Source organism: Microtus pennsylvanicus, chromosome 2 (assembly GCF_037038515.1).
Source record: "Microtus pennsylvanicus isolate mMicPen1 chromosome 2, mMicPen1.hap1, whole genome shotgun sequence".
NCBI classification, from domain to species: Eukaryota; Metazoa; Chordata; class Mammalia; order Rodentia; family Cricetidae; genus Microtus; species Microtus pennsylvanicus.
Window position 1 is genome coordinate 104,481,328 of NC_134580.1, and position 25,429 is coordinate 104,506,756.

The 25,429-nt window shown below is 40.1% G+C and overlaps 1 protein-coding gene across 1 annotated transcript in view; it reads right to left on the minus strand.

Moving 5' to 3' along the window:
• The window catches only part of Atp8b4 (ATPase phospholipid transporting 8B4 (putative)), a 158,206-nt gene that overhangs the window by 51,264 nt on the left and 81,513 nt on the right, over positions 1-25,429 (minus strand). Inside the window, exons 14-17 of the mRNA XM_075962061.1 lie at positions 21,869-21,912; positions 17,302-17,467; positions 11,103-11,291; positions 2,292-2,407 (exon numbers count right to left, since the gene is read on the minus strand). Of these exons, the coding sequence (XP_075818176.1) occupies positions 2,292-2,407; positions 11,103-11,291; positions 17,302-17,467; positions 21,869-21,912 (515 nt within the window). The remainder of the gene's footprint in view (positions 1-2,291; positions 2,408-11,102; positions 11,292-17,301; positions 17,468-21,868; positions 21,913-25,429) is intronic.

The following is a 25,429-nucleotide window of genomic DNA, read 5'->3' on the forward strand; positions in this document are numbered from 1 at the left end:
TTTTAATAATAAAACTTCTTTGAAATCATGAAGACACAATCATCAAGTCAGACAAGCTCAAATATTCATTATTTGTTAGAAACTATGTTTTCTGGAGTTAATTTTTTGTAAGTAATCAAATATTGGGAATTCATACTTTTCCTAAGGTTAGTGTTAATTGTCAACCTGACACAGCCTAAAGTCATCTAAGAGGAGACTCAGCTGAGGAATTGCCCAGATCACACTGACCTTTGGATATGTCTATGGGGGGATTGTCTTGATTAACGGATGCAGGAAGGCCCAGTTCACTGTGGGCAGGACAATCCCTAGGCAGGTAGTGCTGGACTACGTAAGAAAGCTAGTGAGCAAGAGGCTGTGGGTGGGTGAGTGAGTGAGTGATCCAGAGAGTGAGCCAGCAAACAGTGTTCCTCCGTGGTTTCTGGTTGAGGTGCTTGCCTTGAATTCCTGCCCTGTCATCCCCAATGATGAACTGTGACCCAGACATATAAGCCAAGTAAACTAGACCACTTGGTAAACTGACAATCTCATGATTCTTCTGGTACTTTATCCTTCTAACAGGGGTGAGGGGTAGGAGACTGGTGGCTCCTATGTGTCTCACACAGCCATATTAGCTAGAAACATACATAGATATGAGTTCAGGGGCAATGTTGAAAACCTCATGTCACATCTGCCTCCAGTGGTCACTTTATGGGCCTCCAAACTATGAGCAAAGCATTTTAATGGCCATTTCTGCTCCTTTGGGCATTGCCAGTCTTTAATCATGTTTCTCTGTCATCTTGATGTATGGTGCAGATAGAGTTTTGGGATCAGACACGTGCTAAATCATGATGCATCCTAATGAGTAAAAATGAAAAGCCAGTGCACAGTGCAGAGATGTGCTTTAGCCCAGAAAGACCACAAGACACATCAGCTGAATCCGTCACCCAGGCAGTTGGTAATAGCGGGGACATTGCATTCACATTTACAAGCCCTATCTTCCAAGAACATCACCGCATCCCCTTCTGATCTAAAAATCTAGTTACAGCCTCAAAACCATCCTTTGTCTTTTCAATTTGCACAGACGTGTCTTTGTCTTTAACTCGCAACCCCACTGGGCATTGCCACTGCCTCCCTCTCTGTTCCGCACAACAGTGAATCAACTCGAGGAGGATACTAGAAAAGAGGACAGATGCCTTAGGTCATCTAATTAGTCATGAAACACACAGTTAATCCGGAATGGTCATTTGAGCAAGGCCTTTTCCTATCATTAAACTATCCAAAATCAATGATTAAATACGGATTTACAGGGCTAGAATGCAGAAGCCAAAATGACGAACGTGAATGAAGGGAAGGGCGGGTTCGATTGATCTGCCCTCAAAACAACTCAACTAGAAAGGAAAATGAAAAGACCAAATTCAACTTTAATATGAAAGGAAAATGTCTACAGCCTTGGTGTTTGGGTAATGACAAAAATCATATAGCTATTACTCCAATATTGTTTTAATTAAGAAAATTAAACAACCATGTCAGTCTCTGGAAAACATTAAGAGAAAATCAAGAATGTTCTATTAAAAAGAAAAAAATAGCTATGTTTGTAACAATTATTACTAAACCATCACTTTAAACTTAAAAAGTCAAGCAGAATATTTACATTTTGTTTGTTTTTTAGAAGAACTGAGGGGATGTTTATAATAAAAACAACATCCAACAAAGGAACATGAACCTTCAATAATTTTGATGGAGGAATAAAAACTGATAAAATGGTCATTTTGAACCATTATCTACAAATTTCGCTGGACTCAACCAGAACCTCAAATAAATTATTAGTATCCCACATGGACACAGGTTTAAATCCACAGTGGTCCTATAATTTCATAGGCCCTTGCCTTTGAGAGGAAAATGAAGGTACAAAAAACCCTCTATGCCCTTCAGAAATTTCTGGAAAAACTTGCACTAGTCTTGAATGTGTCGGTTGACAACCAGAAGACATATGGGACTCAAAATTTGTAGCCCAAGTGAAAGAAGCCGTAAAGGAGAAAGTTGGTTATCTCCAGAGATTCTCTTTCCCTCGCCCTGGAGGACCCTGAGCTCACCCCCATGGTGTGGCTCTCCCAGCTGTCCAGTGCTGATCCACCTGTGCCGAATCTCTGAGTGGCAGCAGGTTTCCAGACACTCCCTGGCACTGCCCTCTGTGGCAATGGCTCCCCAGCTGCTTTCTATTTCAGAAGTCAGCTTGTTTGCTGATATTCACTAACAAGTACCATAGGGGATGGCAAAGGGCTCCTGTGCTGACCTTACTATGGGGAACTTACACTGAGATGGTCTGACGTCAAAGACAGCAGGTCTTTGTTGGAAGGATGGAGTTTCTCAAACAAAATAGTGTCTGCTCCTTTGGAATAAAGTTTTATCTGTCCTTCTGGATTTCGAACTGGGAAGAAAAAAGAGAGAGAGTTTGGAAAAGCAGGTTATATTATTGAAATCTGTGAAAAGCAGACTCTCCCAGGACTCCAGCTAGCCCATCTGGGAATGGACATATGGGTTGAGTCAAGAACAAAGAAACTATTCAGGGCCTTTGGCTAGACAATCACTACCTAAGTCAGTAGGCTTTATTCCTGCCCAATTAATTTAAAAACACTCCTTCTACTGAAAGTTTTTGATTTTCCATACTCAGAAACAAGTATTTTTATACTTTTATACATGACCTACCAACCTCCCTATTGCAAAATGGTGGAACGACTTAAATTAAGCCATATGTATTAAAGAGAATTAAGAGCTTTAGTTGAGAGTTGTTGGTGTGGAATTCAAGATCTTCTATTCAAGTAAATATCACTGTCATACCAACTCATTTCCACGTGGAATTCTAGCCCTGGAGTTGTTACCATCTAGGGGTCTTGATAGGGTTCATTTTCTCTGCCATTCGAAGAATTAAAAGGCAGCAAAAAAATCACAGAGAGAGCTTACAGAATCAAGCAGTGAAGAAAGACTTTTATTAGAAGCAAGAATATACACACAAACACAAACACACACACACACAGAGAGAGAGAGAGAGAGAGAGAGAGAGAGAGAGAGAGAGAGAGAGAGAGAGAGAGATTCCAAGCAGAGGGGAACTCTAAAGTCCTAATATCAGTCTCTCCTTTAGGACTGGGAGCTTTAAACATCTTTGGGAGCTCTCCCTCCTCTACTTTAGAGCTGGCCAGCTGGCCAGTCTGAACAAAGACAGGGTGACTAATAGGGCCCCAACTTGGTGAACCTGTTCTAATCCCTCCTTTGTGGTCCAACAGAAAAAGAGCCCTATTGGTGAAGACAGAAAGACTGCCAAGCCTTTGTTTTACACTGTCAGGCTTTTGCTCGGGTCAGGAGGGTGAGGGGAAAGCTACTATGGCTGGAACTTAGTTGTGGATTCCTCCCTGCCTGTCTGGCCCCCTCTGTACCTGATCCACCCAACTCCTAGTCCCTCCGGGTGTTAGATGCACAACAGTTTTGGTCCTTGCTTTGCTGCTCTTTTAGGCCCTTTGTTGTGAGGAAAAGCTCGTTCATTTCAATGGTTTGTTCTTGGGTCAATCATAGCTACAAACATACTTCACAGAATTGAAAGAAATAAAGCTTCTACCCTTCTCCCACAGGAAGTCTGCTATTTGTAGGGCTGTTTTCCTTTCTTCTCCAGACACAGGAATTACAGCCATCACACTAATCTCACCTACATGTTCTACCAAATCTCACTCTCAAGTCATAAAAGAGTTGACCCAACTTTGTAGGCTTGGTTTTACATTTTGTCACACAGTAGGCACCCAATAATCTGAATTAATTAATTAATTAATATGAATATATTTCTTCTTAGGAGATCCAACAATGTGAAACAACTACCTGGGCCACAATTTCACTTCATAGTGTGAATACACGCCTTCATAGTTAAATCATAGAGATCAGTTTATCAGTTAAATCATAGAGATCTTTCCATGCTTTCGGCTTCCTGTATCCTCTAAAATCAGAATGCCTCCGCGCAGGGTAACATAAACACACTTTACTATTCATTTAGTGGGAATAAGGTGGCAATAGGAAAAAGGTTGGAAAGGGGTGGGTGTCCCTGTACTCTTTTCCCTTCATGAAGGTAATTATAAGAAAAACTGTACCAGGTCATGCAGATAGGAAAATTGGCCAAGGGTCTTAAAATAGAAAGCCATGACAAGACCCAGGACTAAGAGATTCCCTGAGTGCTGTGATCTGCTCAAGCCGGGAGGAATCTAGAAAAGAGTGTGCTGATTAAGCACTTGTTCTTCTTTATTGGTTACAGTCTTTTGATGAAAGTTTGATGGTTTTAATAATTTGGGGAGTGGAGATCGGGTCTTAGACTTCCTATGTGCTGAGATTAAAGTAAACATCACACCTGGATATTAGACCCATAAGCTCTTAAAAGTTTACAGTTGAGAAATCTTCAACTCAGATCAGATTTTGAGAGTCAATGTAATTTATTCTTTAGTGGTTATCTGTCACCTACCTCTATTCAATAGCTTTTTTGTTATTGTTGCTTGTTCCTTCTTATCTCTAGACCTTAGTGTACTTAATTGGTGCAATGGGTTCTTCCATAATGGTATGAGATTCATGTTAGCTAATAACCTTTGACAAAATACTATAGTTTATTTAAATAACTTGAATAAGGGCCCTTGTCCCCAATTGAAAGCTAAGCATGCTGGTATTGAAATTATACATTAATAAGTTGATGAATGACAGTCCCCAAAACAAACAAACAATAACACAGAAAATGAAGAAGGAAGCAGAAGAGGAAGAAAGGAAAGAAATGGCAATGGGACACTGAGGAAGAGATCTCAGCAGCAGTGCCTGAGCCCTCACAAGGACATTGTCCTCATAGAACAAGCCACACGTGACAATCAGGAGGCTGGCATTGCTTTTCGCCTATAATCAAACATACTTTTGTACTCTAGCAAAGCCCCTCTTGAATCCCCCTGACACACCAATTGAAAACCAAGCAGCCAGAGCGAAGTCTGCCAGCCCCATTCTGCACTGAGTGTTGCCCTTACCCATATGGGATCCATTAAAGCAGACATCTGATGTCTGTGGTTAGACTGAGAATTCCCCACAGCCTGTAATGGTGACCAATGCTGAGCAAAAGTCAAACTTCTCCCCATATAACAATCTTAGGTTTTTGTCAACACCCTCAGAACAAAATGAAATCCATGCTGAGCCAACTGAGGACCATTGACATCTCCCCTGGGGTTGTAAATAGAGGAAAGCTCCTGCTGATGCAATGCTAAGCCAGCACCTAGGACAGCCTGTGTGCTTCTTAGTCAGTGGAAACTGCCTATGGCCTGTTATCATAAAATAATTAAAATGAACAATCTCTCCATACCATGTTCCAGTAAAGACCCCAAACCCTACCACTATGGATACATACATTTTCCATAGTAGGAATTAATTTAATACAATGACCAAGGTGTTTGTAAATTACAAGGTGAAGCAAATTAGTAAAACTCAGAGGGAGAAATTGGGGTTCAACCTGAAGATCCAAAAAGCAAAGCAGCCAGTCACTGGCTGTTACCTCGACCTCAGACTGAAAATGGCAATTCTACCTCCAGGGATCTCAGAATGAGACTATGTTGAGAGCTGATTCCTCCCATTTTATAATCCTCTCTAGGGCTGGGATTAAAGGCACGCACCACCCAGTTTCTATGGAAGACTTGTGTGGTTGCTGGGATTGAAGGTATGTCACATTGCAGCCTGGTCTGTAAGACTGGCCAGTGTGGCTATTTTACTCTCTGAACTTCAGGCAAGCTCTATTTATTAAAATACAAATGAAATACTGTTACATTTTCCCTTTTTATCTAAAATAAAGAAGGCTACAACTAATATAAGAAAACTATATATAGTAGTACAATAACTATGTACAATATATACAGGCAATAAATACATCAACAATGTCTAGTCCATTTGCATTTTAAAAATTCAAATAAAATACTCCATATCTATCCTATCTTGGTGAGTCCAAAGTCTTGCACATAACTTACTTTCTATCACAACTTGCATTACCAACCAAAACTATCTTTTGTTATCTCTCAACCTTAAATACTTTACATTTCTTTAGTGAATTTCTTTTTTGAGTCTTGTAAACAAGGGAGACTCTAACTATAACTATCTAGTTTTCAACTACCTCAGAGACCTGAGAAAAAATAATATTAACTGAATAAGCAGGAAGTACAAGCAAGTGACTTCCAGAAAATGTAACAACAGAAACAGCTAACTGCCTGTAGAGTCACCCCAAAGTTCCTCTGCAACACTGAGGCATCCATCTTCAGCCTACAGGCCTAGCATATCCAACAGACTTTTCTGTGAAGTAGGATATTTTGTGTTCTGTTTATCTAATTAGGACAGCATACTGTCAGCAGTCGAGGCAAGGGCATTTTCTTACCCAATGGCTTACTTTTACCACAAAGAAAGTAAACTCCATGTGGAGTTCCTTCAATGCTCACTATCTATTCTGAAATAGATTGGTGCTTCCAGGAGCATACATGTCTCATTGTCATAAAAAAAAGAAGAACCTAAGTTATTAAAACATTTTAAATGTCATATTCTGTAGATCTCCGAAGTGTTTGAAGATGACCTGTTTATCTAAAATATATCTTCATTTGTCCTTAAAAACATACCTAATGTGACTACAAGTTTGATTACACTAGGTTATTAACTACTAACCTATATTTTCTTACTATCCTAAACAGTTGGTAACAACAGTTTTCAAGGACTAGAGATTTGCATTGCAAATGAGCTATATAGGTGCAATACCTTGAACAAGATTAGAAATGTATGTACAGTATGTTTTAACAAAATTAACCTCAAATTTGTATCAATATACAAAATTTGCATACAGTATACAAAAGTCAACCCAATGTAAAACATTTAAAACTAATAGCTGCTTTTTAAAAGTAAATTCAATAATCTACCTTTTTATCTTATCATTATATCCTCCCTTTTTCTGAGCAGATTCAGTAATCTGTACTTTTATTCTACTATATCTATATCCCCATTTTTTTTCTTTTCAAAACAAGCTTATACCTATAGCTTCCCTTTTTTCTTTTCAGAGTAGATTCAAGAATCTACTCTTTTTCCCTATCATATCTGTATCCCCCCCTTTTTCTTTTCAAAACAAAAACTTGAATCTAGTTTCCTTTGTTAATCTTTTTTTCTGACAATTTTCTATACCAACTTGAAAACAACACTCTAAACAGGGACAAACATCTATAATCCATTTTGGGGAGGGTGAATGTGGGCATAGTTTTCTAGGCAGTTCCTACTGATAGAGATCATCACTAATAATCTTACAGGGACCCAAAGAAAATTTAGGGTTATGTTCAAGTACTGACTGGAATATTCTGTGAGGCAGGGTCATCTCAGCCTGCAGTCATAAGGATTCATGAAGATGTAGTCATGGATGTAGAACTCAGATGAAACTGCAAAAAGGATGCTCTGAAATGTTGGATCATCTGGGCCATCTGCTCCTATCAGAGATTTCTCAGGGGGTCTTCCTCAATCAAACCTTATTTTTATTAACCAAGAATGAATCCACAATTTATCCAACCTTATTTTTCGTAACCAAGAATGAATCCCCAGCCTCTCATGTCCTGTGGAAACGGAAGTAAAACCTCTTCTCCAAAGTAACATATCTTTTGGCTTAAATTTTGAAGTCAAGGCATTTTCAAAATATATATGTTGGATTAATCCAGCAGCATTTATAATCAAATATCTTTTAGCAGCTGTTGCTCCTTCCTTGGCAATCAAACAATTCAAAGACAATACAATAACATACAGTATCCAGACTCTCTGTGTATTTTCCATCTATGTATGGAAGCTAAACTAGGGCAGACGGGAGCAAGGAAGGCTAGTTTTTTCTCCTGAACCCAAGTGGATAGGTTTGGGTCCGACTCTGGCCTGAGGCAGTGACTAAAAAGCCTCAGGCAAATGGCTTTTTCATAAATTTGTGCCCCAAAAGTTGGGTGCCAAAATGTAGCATGATTAATAAAAACTCAGAGAGAGAAACTGGGGTTCAATCTGAAGATCCTAAAAGCAAAGCAATCAGCCACTTGCTCTTACTTTGACCTCAGAACAAAAATGGCAATCCTGCCTCCAGAAATTTCAGAATGAGACTGTGCATGATAGCTGTCTCCTCCCGTCTCTCTAGGGCTGGGATTAAAGGCCTGCACCACCCAATTTCTATGACAAACTAGTGTGGCTACTGGGATTAAAGGTTTGTGTTATTGCAATCTGGTCTGTAAGGCTGGCCAGCATGGCTGTTTTGCTCTTTAAACTTCAGGCAAGCTTTATTTATTAAAACACAAATGAAATGCCACTACTAAATACTACCACAAAGAATTTCATTTGATGAATATTTATAGAGTTTATGGGACAGTCCAGCGATTGGCCCTGGGTAGTGTGAAGACAAGGCTTTCTGACCTCAGTTAGCACCCAGCCTATATGCTGCTGCTATAACAGGAGCCCCAGGAGAGAGAATCTCACCACTGTGCTGAACAAAGCATTCTGGGGAATACCATAAGAAACAATTACTTGAAAAATAAGAAAAGCAAATGACATTTAAGATTGGACACTATCGGATGAGGAGTTTTCAGCAAAAGGTAATTAGGGGAAAAGATTGTTCTATATCTACATTAAAAAATACATACACAGAATATAAAAGTATGCAGTGCATCCCAGGAATAGTGAAGTATGATGACACTTCAGCATAAAGTTTAGAAAGTAAAGATAAATAGGTTGGCATCACATTGCATGTGACCTCTCAAACCAAACTAGGAGCATTGCCCTGTGAATACTGGGAGGCCAATGTTATTTAAGTGGTGACATAATCAGTCTATGGTTTAGAAAGAGTGGTATATTGCCAGCATAGAGGGTTATTTTAATGGGGACAATTTTGAAGACTCTGCAATAATTCAAGTAAGCAGTGACAAGACCCCTAAATGAGGCGATGATACTAGTAACTAAGAGGAAAGGACAATAGAATTTTTATGGGAAAAAAATGTGGTTTAGTAGACACTTGATTTGCGAATAATTCTAGAATGCATTTGGAAAGGGAAGATTTAGTATTCCGTTGACAGGATTCTAGAGAAATTCTGGATTTAGAGAGTAACAAAGAAGGATATGGTTTGAGAAACATCTCAAATATTACTATGAAAACTGATGACTAAAAATAAGGAAATGATAGCCTGGTACCTTGTTTCTCCCCTGAGGTGTATCATCACCATCACATAGGAACTCATCAGAATTGCAAACCTGGAGACTCTGCCTCCAGTGAACTAACACACACCAGTGGCCAAAGCCAAGTGATCTGTATTTAATAGATCTTCAGCTTACTCTAATGGGAGCTAAATTCTGGGAATTATTATCCTAGTACTTAAAAGATATGGAAGTATCAAAAGCAAGTGAACTTCCAAGAAGTCAAGAGACCAGTTTCATTTGAGGAGTGGCCTTTTTGGTTTTCAGCACAAGGGTTGAACCCAGAGCCTTGTGCATCCTATAAAGCATTTTACCACTGAGCTACGTCCCATAGCCAAACTTTAGAAGACAACCCCACATTTCATTATTTTCTTTGCATCTGACGGGCTGTGTAACATGTTATATGCTATGTGATACTCTTGGACAAATGTTTGGTTTCTTGTGTCCTATGTGAGGATAATATATTGTTGCAATAGCCCTCACCAGAGAAGTTTCTGTTCTCAGTAGATGATGATTGGCTTAGAGACCCATTACTGATCAACGTACAGAGAACGAGAAACTGTGGGATATTCAGCCATAAATGGAACATCTATACCATACCCCGCATCCCAAAGCTTAGAAATCGTTATGGAAGAGGGAAACAGAAAATATCTGAACCCAAGACAGGGGATGACTACAGAGAAATAGCATCTTCTCAACACAGCAGGCAGCGGCGCACATGAACCCCCAGCAGTTGCATCAGCATGCAGAAGACCTGTGCGGGCTCAAGGCTGATGAAATCCCAGCATGGAGTGGGGAGGGGGTGACCATGAAGTCTCCTAGCCAAGGAACTTTTGAGATTAATAGCTCTGGGAGAGGAAGAGTCCGTTTTCTTTAAGAGTGTAGAGCCTGGAAAGTTGACCACACTCCAGTAGGAGGCCACACACCCAAGAATACAGGGGCAACACAAATTGAACTTGATAGGTTAAAGAGGGAAAAAGGGAGGACAGAGTTAGGTGAGTGGGGAAGGAGGACTTGATCTGGGAGGAGAGGGGAGAGGGAGTAGAGATGATTAAAACATATTCTATAAAATCTTCAAGAAGCTAATGAAAAAAAGGATAATTTTAAAGGATTTTTTTTAAAAAAAACTGCTCAGAGATCAAAAAGAACTGGGAAAAGAAGCATGTAACTAGTCTGAGACACTGAGACGGTGCTGAGGGTTAGTGCTGAGTTATCGAAGCTTGGATGGGATGTGGTAAGTAGTGGACCATTGTCTCCAGCAAGGGGATAATCACAAATAATGAATGATGTGAGAAGAGACGATGCTGCTGAACAGAAAAGATGAACAATATGAGAATGGCCAACGAGGCCCACAACAACCAGCACAAGCTACAACAATTCAGAAATTCTCCTGAGCCAGAGCTGAGCAGTTCTCTGTCAGATTCTCGTGAACTAGAGCTGAGCAGCTCTCTCAGATTCTCCTGGGCCAGAGCTGAGCAGCTCTCTCAGATCCTCCTGGGCCAGAGCTGAGCAGCTCCCTGTCAGACTTCTGGATTTGACTTCACTATGTTACCAGCTTTGTGGATTCAGTCAGGGAAGTTGCTCAACTTTTCTTTATCTCAGTTTGATTATTTATAAAATGGGCATAAAAAGAATATCATGTACTTTACTAGGGTTGTTGTGACAAAGCAGTTACTTTGGGTAGAGAATTCAGAATAATGTTGGGCATGGAATAAGCTCTTGTTGAATTTTACTCACATGTTATTACACTTCTGAGGTTAAGTTGAGGATCATGAGAGCTCATAAAGTTATGAAAACATAGCACGTAGCCAGGAGTTAAATTACCCTTGAAAAGCACAAACAAATTAGAGAAGCATCAAAAGATAAATCATCATCTCAGCAAGCAAACATACCTATGACAGACATCCTTTTCCTGATGTTGTTGAAATCCAAAAAGGCAAGTAACTGATAAGTAACAGGTGTTCCCAATTCTTCCACTGTTATTGTCTCTGGGGTCCGAGACTTGAAAACAAACCCAAAATTTCTAGCAGCGGTAACTAGAGCTCCCTCATCGGGTGATTGAACTTGGTAAACCAGCTGTCCTAAAATGAAAAGAGACAAGCACATTCAGGGCTGAGGGTAATAACTCATGTTCATAACTCCAATGCTAACCCCAATGCATTCTTTAATACCCAACTTTGGCAGCAACTCTAAACATGTTTCTGTCCTTAGATTACATCCTCTCACTGACCATCTAGGAGACCCCAAGTCTTCATGTGTACCACCATGCAGTCCTTCCCACCAAAGTATCCAACTGGAAGGCTGCCTCTCCTCTGGGATCAAAGTTTCTTGGGTCATGTATTATAGCTCTTCACTTTCAGTGACTAGAGGTTCTAACTAAAACATTGTAATACATTAACTCATATGATCCTCAGGATAAGCCTTTGGAGGAAATGATGATTTAAATAGCTATTTTCATTTTTATACAGATGGGGCCTATGGCTGAAATAGATGATACAATCATTAGGAAGATCAAACAAGAAGTGAGGAAGCAGATGCTCTGGCCTTTCCTTCATTAAATGTTAATGACCATTTTATGAGACCAAATGCATAAAAATTCACCAAAATATAAAGGATCAAATCAAGATGTTAAAGACTTGTTGCTTACTAGTGTGTGTGCTGGGGAGGAGTTAAAAGGAGAGAGAAAGAACAAAACATGTGGGAAGACTACATGGGTAGATAGATGTTTACTATTTATAGTGCTCAAGATATATTGTTAATAATTGGGTTTTCTATTAGTAGATATACTATTCCTTGTGAACAATAAAAATCCTACTTGTCTTCATATATTCTTGAATATACATTTACAAGTAAGTCCAAGAGCAAATCAGTTAAGAGGCTAACGCAGAAGGATTTCCATGAGTTTGAGGCCAGCCTGAGCTTCAAAGTGAATACCAACCGAGTCGGGATACGTAGCAAGACTCTGCTCAAAAATCAAAACAGGAAGAAGGATGGTAAAATAGTTACTTCAGACTCTTTCATAGCTTACCAGCAATAGGTAAGATGCAAATTTATCACTAGTAGGTAGAAATTTCTAAATAAATAAGCATCATCTATGGATTAAAGAAGAAACAAATGTTACAGAATATAAGATAGGTAATTATATGAACAAATCACACAAACTGACTATAGTTATAAAAATAGCACCTGTGAGTTTTTAAAGAAATGGAGACTATGATGAGAATATTCCATGTGCCAGGACAGGCTTGAGAACCACCGAAGGCTCTTTGTTTTACTCAAAAGATGCCTCATGCTTTCATGAGTTTACTATGTTAAAATCTTGATGTTAACCACTAAAATAAAATAATAAAAATACATTGTTTCCAAAGTAACAGGCTTCAAAAGGACTAAATCTATGAAAAGACAAAAAAATAAGCGTGTAAGAAAGGAAAGATAGGACAGACTAAGATGGTTGAAAAGAACTTCAAATGTTATCAATACTTGAGCTTTAAGTATTAAAACTAAGTGCAGTGGCAACAGATAAGCAAATGAACCTTGTGCTCTCTTATCCTTAGTGTTGTCTACACTGGTTTATTTTTAATGTTAAGATATATCATATACAAGAGATGTCTCCAAAATATAAGGGGAGACAAAGGAAGAGCAACAAAAGCTGTCTACACTGGTTTTATTTTTAATGTTAAGATATATCATATACAAGAGATGTATCCAAAATATAAGGGTAGACAAAGGAAGACCAACAAAAGCTGTCTACACTGGTTTATTTTTAATGTTAAGATATATCATATACAAGAGATGTATCCAAAATATAAGGGTAGACAAAGGAAGACCAACAAAAGCTGTCTACACTGGTTTATTTTTAATGTTAAGATATATCATATACAAGAGATGTATCCAAAATATAAGGGGAGACAAAGGAAGAGCAACAAAAGCTGTCTACACTGGTTTATTTCTAATGTTAAGATATATCATATACAAGAGATGTATCCAAAATATAAGGGGAGACAAAGGAAGACCAACTAAAGCTAAGTACACAGATGTCTATGAAGGAAGACCAGTCCACTACAGTAACCTAAAAATGATTACTGGAGACAATGAGATCAGACAGGCTATGATTCAATGAAGATGGAAGTCTGAACTATTGTCTAGCATGACCTTATAAAGCAAACATTGGCAAAACTACAAATATCATACAAGTATGCTGTTCTATTTGGTGCTCTAGGCATATTTTGATGAGCTGAGGAAGTGAGCTGTCAAAATAATCCATTAGAAAAACCCGGAAGATTGCTCACACCTTTAATTCGAGCACTTAGAAGGCTGAGACAGAAGGATTGCCATGAGCTGAGGGCAGCCTGGGCTACAAAATAGCAATCTGTCATCAAACAAACAAACAAACAAAAGAACAAGAAGCGTTAGCAATATAATTAAAATATTGTTGGATATACATGTTTAGAACACAGTACCCTCAAATTATAGAATATGCATTCATCTCAAGCATTTATTAAATGTTCATGAAAGTCAAGCATATACCAAGCCATTTTCAAGCTTCAATAAATTTTAAAATTAATACAAGTCAATAAAACAAGTTTTAAAAATATAACAAAACTTATGTCATTTACTAAAACAGAAAATAAAAGAAAAAGTGTCCTACCAGGTGGTAGTGACACACACTTTTAATCCCAGCACTCTGAGACAGAGCCGGGAGGATCTCTATGAGTTTGAGGCTAGCCTGGCCTATACAAAGTAAGTTCCAGGATAACCAGTGCTACAGAAAGAAACCCTATCTCAAAAACAAAAAATCTCCCTAAAGCACTTGTGTTTCTCACTCTCTTATTCTGAAACTTCACTCTGTCAGAGACTGAAACCACAGTCCCTCCAGATAACTTCCCCATGAAACAAATGCCATATGCAAAGCAATCTTCTCAACCAGGAGCTGAATTTTAAGTATTAAAACCAAATGTTAGATGTGAACTCTCTCCTTTTCTCTAAGTGACATTTAAGCAGTGAAGTTTTGTTTTGAAAGTTCCTTAACATGTATGGATTTGTTTGAGCCTGACCTACACATTCCACAACAAAAGCTTTGAAACAAAAGCAAGTTCACATTACCTCAAAACATAACCCTATCGGTGGGATTTGATGTCTGGAGACAAGAGGTAGAAACCATTGAAAACATGCCCGTTTCTAACTCTTGTCTCTTCAGAAATCCTTGTGAGTGGCAAGAGACATTGACCAGCCCCAAGAAAAGCTGAAGAGTGACCTCAGGAAATGCCGAGTGTGGAAAGCAGACTGGAGCTCTCATTTATGTACAGTGGTGATATAAAATGGTATATTAATATTTTTAAAAAGTGGTTGAACAGTTTCTAAGAAGTTTAAACATATCCTTATATGATGAGCTGGAAATTTCCATTCCTAAGTATTTAGACACCCTCCTTCCAATTTCTTAAACAAACAATTTTTAAAAGACATAAAAAGTCTTCGTGGCAACTTTACTCACAAAAGCTGGAATAACCTAACTGTGTATTAACAGAGAACTGGAAAAGGTTGTAGCATGTTCATACAGGGAAATGCTACTTTAATAAAAAAAGAAATTAGTAACTGAGATACCAGTAGTGATGACAGAACACGGCACAGAGAGTATACACTGTACAGTTCTGCTTATATGGAGGACAAGAAGGGCAAACTCATCTTTAGTGATGGAAGTCATGGCAGAGCTTGGGTGGGCTAGAGTTTCTAGAAACTAAATAGGAAGGTCAGGAGCAACTTCGCTGCACTGATGAAAGAAATTTATGTCTTGATCCAACTAGTACTTCTAGGGATATTTGTAGCTGTCAAAGCTAACCCAATTTCAATGTTTATGCATGTGTATGCATGCATGTACTTTGAAGATCTGGGCACTTCAATGCATTGAGTTGTAGCACAATGTAAATTTTTAATAATACCAGAATTGAAAATGATTCTACAAATGTGAGAACTATCTGAAAGATAAAATGCCAAATTGATCAATAAAGAAACAAAGATAGAGGAGGAAAAATAATAGTTCAAAACAATTGCAGAAGAAAAATGAAGGCAGAGGTGAGAGAAAGAAAGCACCAATAGTCTCCAAACTCAGTCAACAAATGGGAACAGAATCTTGGAGGCCTCATTAGTTAAACTACTTAAAGAGCTCCATTCGGCACCGCTGGACACTGGGCTCCTTCTCCAGCAGCTCACTCTGAATGGCAGGCTGAAGCAATACTTCTTCTATGGATGCATCCTTAAAAATATTTTTCTACACTGGTTGGGTTCAAGCCACCTCATAAAAAGGTCAAGACCCGAGTCTGGGACCCAAGACTAGAGGTGAGAGAATGCAGTCGCATTAGACTACCACAGACTAGGAGGTGAATGAGAAAGCGAACCTACCTATACATAATTCTATCTCTAATAAGAGCCCTGGCAGACTCCTTGTCCTAGCCCTGGAAAAGTAAGACAGTAACATAGGCAACATGACTTCCAGAACAGAGACTCCATATCCAGAAGGTCAGTTACATGATCTTCTTCATCCATACAATCTTGAGCAACAGATTGAAGCAATAAATGCCATTCACCAAACAGGAATTCTCTCACACAAAGAGGAACAGACAACCAGAAATCACCAAACACTTGAGAACAACACAAAAGTTAGATGCAGAAGAGGGGGAGGAAGGGAGGGAGTGAGGAAGGGGGGAGGCAGAGAGGGAGGAAGGGAGGGAGGAAGGGAGAGAAGAAGAGAAACGACAAAGAAAGAGAGACAAAGACAGAGAAAGACAGAAAGAGAGAGAAAATACTCAATAAAATACAGTATACTGGATGAAACAAAAGCAAATTTCAAATTAACTATAATTAATATCCTCAATGAGTTCTAAAGAATATCATAACATTAATGGAAAACAGATTGCTATTAAAATGAAATAGGGTTTGGGAAATGAAATAAGCTCAAAAGGCAGAAATAAAAGAGACCTCCTTAAGGCAATTCCCAGAAGGGAATATAATAATTCCTTGTGGTGTTAATATTATAAAGATCAATTAAAGCCATAAATAAAATTATGTGGATCTTCAAAGCAATTAAAATCTAAAGAATGGGTTAACCCAGCACTTATTACTTCCTTGGGTAGTAATTTTAACTTAATATTTGGTAGCAGAAGGGAAAAAAAACCTACAGGTGAGACCGTTAGGTTTCAAAGGAAGAAGCTGATTCTCCAGCATCATGAATTACCTCCAAGCATCAAAATGGAAAGTAAGCCAGCTTGTTTTGATGCATTTTATGAACTTGAGCTCCACCAACCATGTAGCATGAAAGAGGCCTTGACCAGAATGATGACCACAGTGCTTTAATATAAGTTTACCCCCATTCTATGGTCACCTTTATCCATTAGACATTCATGTGTCATGTGACTCAACTCTGTTATCCATTTGTTCTGGGTTCTAGAAGCTTCACAGCCAAATGTGGTGCTCAATCAAAAGAAGCATTTCATCCAGCTGAAGGACCTACTTGGAGCTTTCTTTTCTTATTTATTTCTTTTTTTCTGTAGCTTTGGATCCTGTTTTGGAACTAGCTCTTGTAGACCAGACTGGCCTCGAACTCACAGAGATCCTCCTGCCTCTCCCTCCCAAGTGCTGAGATTAAAGATGTGCGCCACCACCACCCAGCCTGGAACTTTCTATTGGTACTGTATCTTTTTTTTCTTTAAAGTATTTATGGGGACTGGAGTGATGACTCAGCAGTTAAGAACACTGGCTGCTCTTTCAGACAATCCGGGATTCATATCCCAGCACCCACATAGCAGCTCACACCTATCTGTAACTCTAGCCCCAGGTGATCAGACACCCTCTTCTGGTCTCCATGGGAACTGCACACAAGTGGTGTACAGACTCGCGTGTGGGCAAAACACCTATACACATAAATAAAATTAATACAAAATAAAAATATTTCCTTGTTTATGAGAAGCACCCAGGATAAAAACAAACTGTTTGGAATAGTCTACCTTTATTTAGTTCAGAAATCTTTCCATTTTAATATCAGGTCTTATCTTTGTTATATTTTTTAAAAGATTCCCTACTCGAGCACACTTCATTTACCTGCACCGTCCTCCTCTGACATTACAGTGTGGCAGAGAGCAAGCAAGCGAAGGAATTCGTGCACTTTGGGGTCCCCCAGGTCAATGGCTTCCATCAGACTGTGGTTAGAGAAATGAAGCACTCTTTCTGACTGACATTTGCCTGGGACGTCCACAGCCTCCCTTTTCTACAAGAGAACACCACCACCGAGTCAAGCTTTTTCCAACAATAATCCATTGTTGTCTTTTCATTTTTGACCTTTGTACTCTTCATGGGGCTGTTACTTTTAAAAAAACACCTTACTTTAAAAAAAACCCTACAACCATTAATTAATCCCAAATTGTTTGAAAAATATAAACTCTAATATCCATTTCACATGCTGCTGTGTATCAGAGTAAGGCTTCCATCCCAGAGGGAAGTTCATAAATACATGGGATGTTAAGGATGAGGTGAAACATTTCACCCTGCAAAGAAGATTAATTTTAAACTCAGTGAGGACACAACTCAGAATAACTTCAGGAAGTCCCTGAAACCAAACAGATCCAATAGACCCCCCTCCTTCCACAAGTATATAAGCAGTAAAGACGTGTATAAGCCGTGAAGGATGCTCACCAACAGGAAACACTGCCTGAAAGGGCCAGAGACCAGCCAGCTGCCTGGAAGAGACTCAGACCCACTGAGCTGCCTGGAAAGGACACTCTCCAATCCTGAGCTGCCTGTAGGTTGTATGGGTTTCCAGCTTCCATGAACTGTCACCACTCTAAGGTGGGTTCTGGTAATGCAGCTCTCTGAGATAGTCTGTCATTTTAGTACAATGGCAAGATGGATTGGTGACCCCAAAACAGACGTCTCTAATAGGCAAAATCCTGCTGCCTGGGCAGCAAGGCTATATATCCTGTATTATGGGACTTCATGTCCCTGTCAGTCCCCAGACCATAGGTGCAGGGCATGCGGCTCATTCCCACTCCCACGGCCTGGACTCTGGCTGAACTATTTAGTAAAGTGGAGAGAGAGACATGGGACAGGGAGGAGCCCTGGTGAGGGACTTACAACAAGAGCAGGCTGCAGAGTCAGAGCCAGCAGCCCTCACTGGTGTGTGGCCGTGTAAGACTGAGAGCGTTTCTATCAGCTTCTGCTGCTTGTGAAGCCACCAGTGTCGACCTCTTGGTGTGGGATTTAATTGTCCGTCCCACCAGGCCGGTGAGTATGCCTTCCTGGGCCAGCATGGAGATGAAGGAGCAGGTTAACTGCTAGTTATGGGTCCTCTTCTGCTCACCAGTCTTGAACTTCCCTTTCTTCATGTTCTCCCTGAGACAAACCTCACAGTTTACAGTCTTGGCTTCCACACACTTCAGCAGGGTTAGCTAGTACTTTCCTCCACTCATGGGCTCACTGGGCCTTCTCAGGCCAGTCTTCTCTCCACCGTCTGTCTTCTACCATCTCCTTCTCCCCAGGGCTGTTGAACCCTCTTGTCTTGGCTTGGTCTGATAGAAAATGAGGAACCTTTCCCACCATCTGTAAGTGCCATGGGATTCAGTTCACTACCCTCAGCAAGGTGCAGCAGGCCCGTGCTGATGATGGGACCCAGGTCACTGACATCAGCACCCAGTCAGCTGTGATTGTCTCCTAAAAGCACCTTGGTGATGTGGGAGATGCCAGGCCTAGAAGGCTGTGTTGACCTGACAGAGAAGATGGTGAATGAAAGTATTGCCAATCTTGGGAGCTATGTCTGTGTGGTCATTGGTAGAGGCAGGAAGGGTGGCCAATACGCGGGCACAGCCACCACACAGCTGATCTTGATAAACAAGAACTGATAGATCATTATGAGATTCTTGAAGCTTCCCAGCCAAGACATTGATGGTGTTGGGCTGCATCAGCGACAGCTGCCTATCTGAAGAACTTATGATCTCGGCTACTCCGTCCTCTCTGCATGTAGCTAATGGCAGAACTGAGTTCTGCATGTCACCCTTGTCACTTAGTTGTCCTTGCCATGGGAGTGCTGCTGAGGTGGGCACACTGCAGCTTGACTGCAGCCCTTACCTGCTGCCATCTCTTCTCCTGCTGCATAGGGTCCTTGATATAGCTGTGATTGTCCAGAGAGGCTGGTAGCTACTGGATAATGTGGATGGGAGTCAAGGGAACCCCACTGAGGATGCTTCCCAGAGGTTTCACCAATGGATAGAGTTTGCTGGGAGAAGTATGCATTTGAACTCGTAGGCATGAATCAGTCACCTCCTCCATACCACTGGTGCGGGTGCCCTCAAAGTTAGCCAGGGCCCTGCCTGTCTCCAGTACCGGGGCGGTGGGGCAGGGGGGGAGGTCTTGCCTCTGTCTACATTGGTCTCCTCAGTCTGAATTGGCTCTGGTTTTGTTACTGTAATCACTGCAGGGCCTGCATGGCTGTTTGTCAGTTCACCTTCAGTACAGATAGCCTAGCGTCATACTTAATCCTGTGACTGGATACCACTTTCAGTAGCAAGGCCTGCATGCTTCATGATAACCCATCAGGCTTCATCTGTCTACTCCTTACCCCTCCCCCAACCCAGGGCTCATGACCAATATGGTGACTTTTCAGCCCAACCAGCTCAAAGATAGGCCCAGAGATGACAATGCGGCCTGCGCTGTTTCTTGGAGAGGTGATGTGCTTCCGGCCTGGCATGGCAATTATGTGCTTGACTTGCTTGGGGGCATTGCCAATTGCATAGCCTTGGCTCCCAGGACTGAAGGGCTTTAGTGACATCTTTCATGTGGCCCGGGATAGGGCCCACATCCATATTTCTGCAGTTCAGTAACATACTAAGCATGAGTGTTCCAATAGCTGAGAATCAGCTGATGGCAAAGGTGGTGGTATTCACGATGCCATCTTTAGGCATATTCCCACCAGTGTAGAGACCTTACCTTGCTGTGAAGATGAACCCATATGCCGCCCCTGGCATTTGATCTCAACGCCACAGAGCTCCACTTGTACCCTTTGACACCAAAACTAATGGGACATCCTGACCTGACTAACTTCATTTTGAGAGCAAAATCTGACCTGAAATAGTGTGTGTTTTGCTATAGCCCCCTTTGAACTACTAATACTTATGAATTAGCATTTGCTATTACAAATACAGTAATGTGTTCTGCTGGTAAGCACGCCCTTAAATCTCATTAACCGTCACTAAAGAAAGTGGTGGGTACAACGTATTATTTTTCTACAACCCAAAACTTGGGAATTTCTAACCATTCTTCCCTAAATTTATTACTGGTATGTATTATCGTTTGGCATTTGATTCTGAAGTTAAAAGAACAGATGATCTTCTAACCACTTTTTAAAAGAAAAACAACGCTGAGAGAAATTATCCATTCTGAGATCTGGTTTGTCAACACCTGAAGTAAAATTGCAGCCAGGTGCAGGCTCTTTCATCCTCAAACCAGCTTTATTCTAAAATGAGTAATACTGAATAAATATTATTGATAGTGGGCCAGAAGGCAGGCTAACAGCTTTATGAATTATGGGGCATACGGATTCTAACAAGCATCTGGAACAGGCGCTATTTTCCCCATTTTAAGATGAGAATCTGAATCTCAAGGCCAGCTAGAGAGGAAGTGGCAAAGTCAGAACTGAGCAGAATTTTCTGTTTTAATATTTTGTGTTTTGTCTCAATAAAAAAAAAGAAAAAAGTCTTCAAAGAGAAAAAAAAATATTTTGTAGCTACAGCTTCTAATCTAACTCTTGATTATTTCTGTACCCAAACACAATTTAATAACCACTACCATTTATCACATTTGCATTATTCTAGCTTTTTTCATGTAAGCGTTTGTTATATCTTGAATGTAATAAATATTGAATGTCCTTGAAAAGTCCATGTATGGAGAGTTTGGTGTCCAGAGGGGTCATGTCAGGCAGTGCTATGAACCTTTAAAAGGAGGCAATCCCAGTGGGAATGACTTTGATCATTTACAGTATGTCCTTGAAGGGATTAGATGCCTCTTTTTTTTATATGATTCAAAATGTAACTGTTTGCAATATCTAGCAATGTGCAGACACCCATGCATTTTTATGTAGTAATTCCATTTATTAAAATGCATTCCACAGGACACTCCAACATCGTGAAGCAACATAAGTACCCAGTTTTCCTCTGAGTTTTCTTTACTATCAAACTATAAGAAACATTTTATATTCCCATTGATGCTTCTTTATATATATATATATATATATATATATATATATATATATTGTAGGACATAGATATAACAGGTTATAATTTAACAATTGAAAATAATAAGCACTTAAAATTGATCTCTTAAGGTTTCTGAGGCTGAAGGTTAAGGAAGAGTGTGCATATTCTACCATCACACATTTATTATAAACAGTGAAGCACATTTGTTCGCATATGCAAAAATGTCTCTAAAGGTTTGGAAACTGTTTGATCAAGGTACCTAGATTAGAGGAAATTTTGAACCATGTGAATCTATTTCTTTTTGTATTATACTATACTTTATGTGTCTCATGGTGAGTGATACAAATCAGGCCCTTAGGAACGTGTCACACCTTAAAAGCATATACAGTTTAAAATTAAAACAGAGAATGAAATGTCTTCTCTACCTTAGTTATTTCTTCCTTCTGGCCCAGGTCATCTAGTACTTCACCTGCTAAAACAAACATTGAAAGTAAATAGAAAGTAAAATTGAAGCCAATTTAAATACTTAACTTTAGAAAATAAACCTAGTATTTTGTTTTGTTTGGGTTTTGGTTTTTTTACGCTTTGGGGAGACTATAATATAATTACATCATTTACCCCTTCTCTTTCCTCTCCCTGAACACTCTTATATACCCCTTCTTTCTCTCTTTAAATTAATGGCCTCTTCTTCCCTTAATTTCTATTGTATATGTAAATCAATATATGTAAATATACATATATCCCTAAACACAGCCTGCTCAGTCTGTATAACGTCACTCATATGTATGTTTTCTGGGTTGACCATTTGTATAGGATAACAAATTGGCGTGCTCTTCCCTGAAGCACAACCACTAGCTGGAACAGAATTTCAAGTACTGGCCCAATATTTTCAGCCCTATACATGGCAATTAATGTAGTGAGATGCTTAAGATAAAGCTAAAATAAGTAGGCATTAAAAAGAAAACGAAGAGACATGTATCTCCATCTTAGGCTTCGCTCAGCCCGCATCAAAGCAGCTTTGTTTTACAGTAGATAGTGATTAAGCCAGAGACCCACAGCTGAGAGGCTGTGGAATTCTCGGTCCTAGAGAGAGCATCTGTATCACACCCCCATTCACCCAAGGCTCAGGGGTCATGTCAGAGGAGGGGACAGAGAGATTGTAAGAGCCATAAGAGGTGGATGACTCCAAGGAAACTGTATTTTGGACGCCACAGGGCAGGTATGAACTCAGCATAGTTGAGACACCATGCCTAAGACCTGCATAATCATGCCTAGGTCATACAAAACGCCAGTGCGGAGAGGGGATGTGGTCACCAAGTCACACTCCCAGCTAAAGATCTGTTGTCATTTGATAGCCACTGGCAGAGGGGAAGTCAGTTTTCTTCATGGGTGCAGCCTCTAGTGGGTAGAATATCCTTCAGTAAAGGCCACACATCCAAGAGCAGATATATGTGCAGCATACGTTAAGCTTGATGATGGGTTAAAAAAAAATAAAGACACCAGGTTGGATGGGTAGGGAAGGTGGCAGGAATCCAGGAGTAGTGCTGGAACAGGGTGAATGTGATCAAAACACATCGACGAAATTCTCAAGGAACTAACAACAAATGAGCAAACAATAAAATGGGGAACACTGAACAATAATGCTTCCCATAAGAGCCATAGACTCACAAAAACCCCAGTGCCTGCCCTGGGAAATCTCCTTTTGATCTGGTGGTCAGGGTGAGTTCAAGAGCCTTAGAAAACAATATAGATGGTTATCTCCCAGAACTTAAAAGCAAAATCCTACACTAAAGACACTTCAGACACAGGTCTTGGAGAAATCAAGCTGGAACTAACCTGGAAGACTCTTCCCTGAGAACTAATTTTAATAGTATATGAAGATATTATGTGAGCTTTCAAAGGGAAAAAAAGAACCCTTATTCTACATTGCTATATGTTGGAAGTATACAGTTACTTTTATTTTTCAGGGGTCACAGTTAAGAGATTACCTTGAGTCTCAGAAGAGACTTTGGGCTTTTGAAGTGCTCTAGGAGTGTTGACGACTATAGGAACTTTTGAAGTGCTCTAGGAGTGTTGAAGACTATAGGAACTTTTGAAGTCAAATGGAGCACATTTTGTACCAAGAGCTGTCCATGAGCCTAAAGGATGGCCATGAGCCTTAGGGAGCAGAGCTGAATGCCATGGTTTGAGTATGACATGTCACTCATAGGCTCCCATGTTTGAACACCTGGTTCCCAGCTGGTGGCACAGTCTGGGAAGGTTGTGGAACTTTGGGTGTTTTTCTAACCTTCCCCTGGGGCTGACACGATTGAGTAGGACTCTTTTTTTTTTTACAGTAGAGAGGGATTTGCATCCACCTGTACCAGATACTTACGTCATCACTTTCAACAACCTGGCATCAGGAAGCCTTTAAAGCAAGTTTTATGGATAAGGAAGTAGAAGAACAAAGTCAAAAGTGGAATGACTGTATTATAAAAAGTCAGTATGGTGGGAATTTATAACCATGTCTTTTTCTTCACATATAACTTTGTGACGATGATATTTGATGTTTGCTTGTGCTTTTCCTGGGGTGCAGGTCTAAGCTATGAAGGTAGCTCACCTGCCATGCCGGAGGAGTCCTTGAGCTAGTAATGAATCTAGTCAACCTCCTGAAACACAAATCTTGGGTTCACATGGTCACGGTCCTATCATAATCACACAGGCATTAATTCTAATGAAATGTTGAAAAGAAGAGAAACAATTGTGTCTTTGTACTAAATGGTCCCCCAAAGAGATCTCATTGCAGGACTTGTGATAAAACAGAAGAAAAATTAAAGTCTAAGGAGGTAGTAGTTCTGAGTCCAAACACAAGATGTGGATAAGTATGCTGGCTACTTTTATGTCAACTTGACACATGTTAGAGTCATCAGAGAGGAGGGAGCCTCAACTGAGAAAATGCCTCCATAAGATCAGCTGTGGGGCATTTTGAAAGTCAGTGATTGATGTGGAAAGACCCAGCCCATTGTGGGAAGTACCATCCCTGGGCTAGTGGTCCAGGGTTCTATAGTCACACAGACTGAGCAACTCACGTGGAGCAAGCCAGGAAGCTGCACTCCTCCACGGCCTCTGTGTCAGCTCCTGCCTCCAGGATCCTGCCCTGCTTGAGTTCCTGTGCTGACTCCCTTCCATGATGAACAGTGATGTGGGAATGTAAGCCAACTAAGCCCTTTTCTCCCTACACTGCTTTGGTCATGGCATTTCATCACAGCAACAGTAAACTAAGATGACAAGTCAGAGGAAAAAGCTACAATTTCCCAAAGCCCAGATCTATGATTCAAAACAAGATTAAGCTGTGCCCAAATTTAAAAAAAAATTCTGAGCAGTCTGGAGGTGTGCAAGAAAGAACATGTTTTAAGGGTATAAATATATTATAAATTATAATCAGGGCCAAAAGAGGATATTTAACCCTTTCCCTTCCTTTCCTGTATACTATGAGGGAAATTACAAACTTTCATAGGCTTTTTAAAATATGAACATTTACAAAGATCTTAAGACCTCTACTTGAAAATGTCACAAAAGTTGTCTCTAAAAGTAGTCTGCAATAAACATTTCTACAAATGGCCTTTGGCCCACATGTCTAATAATTTCAAACTGCTTCTCAGAAAAGATGCTACTTATGCTAATATGAAGAAAAAAAGATCCTTAAATTTTATGATATCCTCTAATATTCTTAAATATTCTTACTTACACTACTATTTAGGTCAAGGCAGTATTCTTAGAAAGCCTCTGAAAATAATGCCCATACGTTTTCAGTAATGGTTCTATGCTATTTACTAGGAATGATGGGACTATAAGGCATGCAAGAGTGCTTAGGCTGGAGTCGCCATGTCCACTCCCGAAGAAGGCAGGATTTGCAGCAAGGAGTACAAAGGAGCTAAGGAGACCATTACTGCAGGGGTGATGGTGGTGGGGTTCAAAGAGGGGGAAGTCAAAAGGCAGAACAGTGT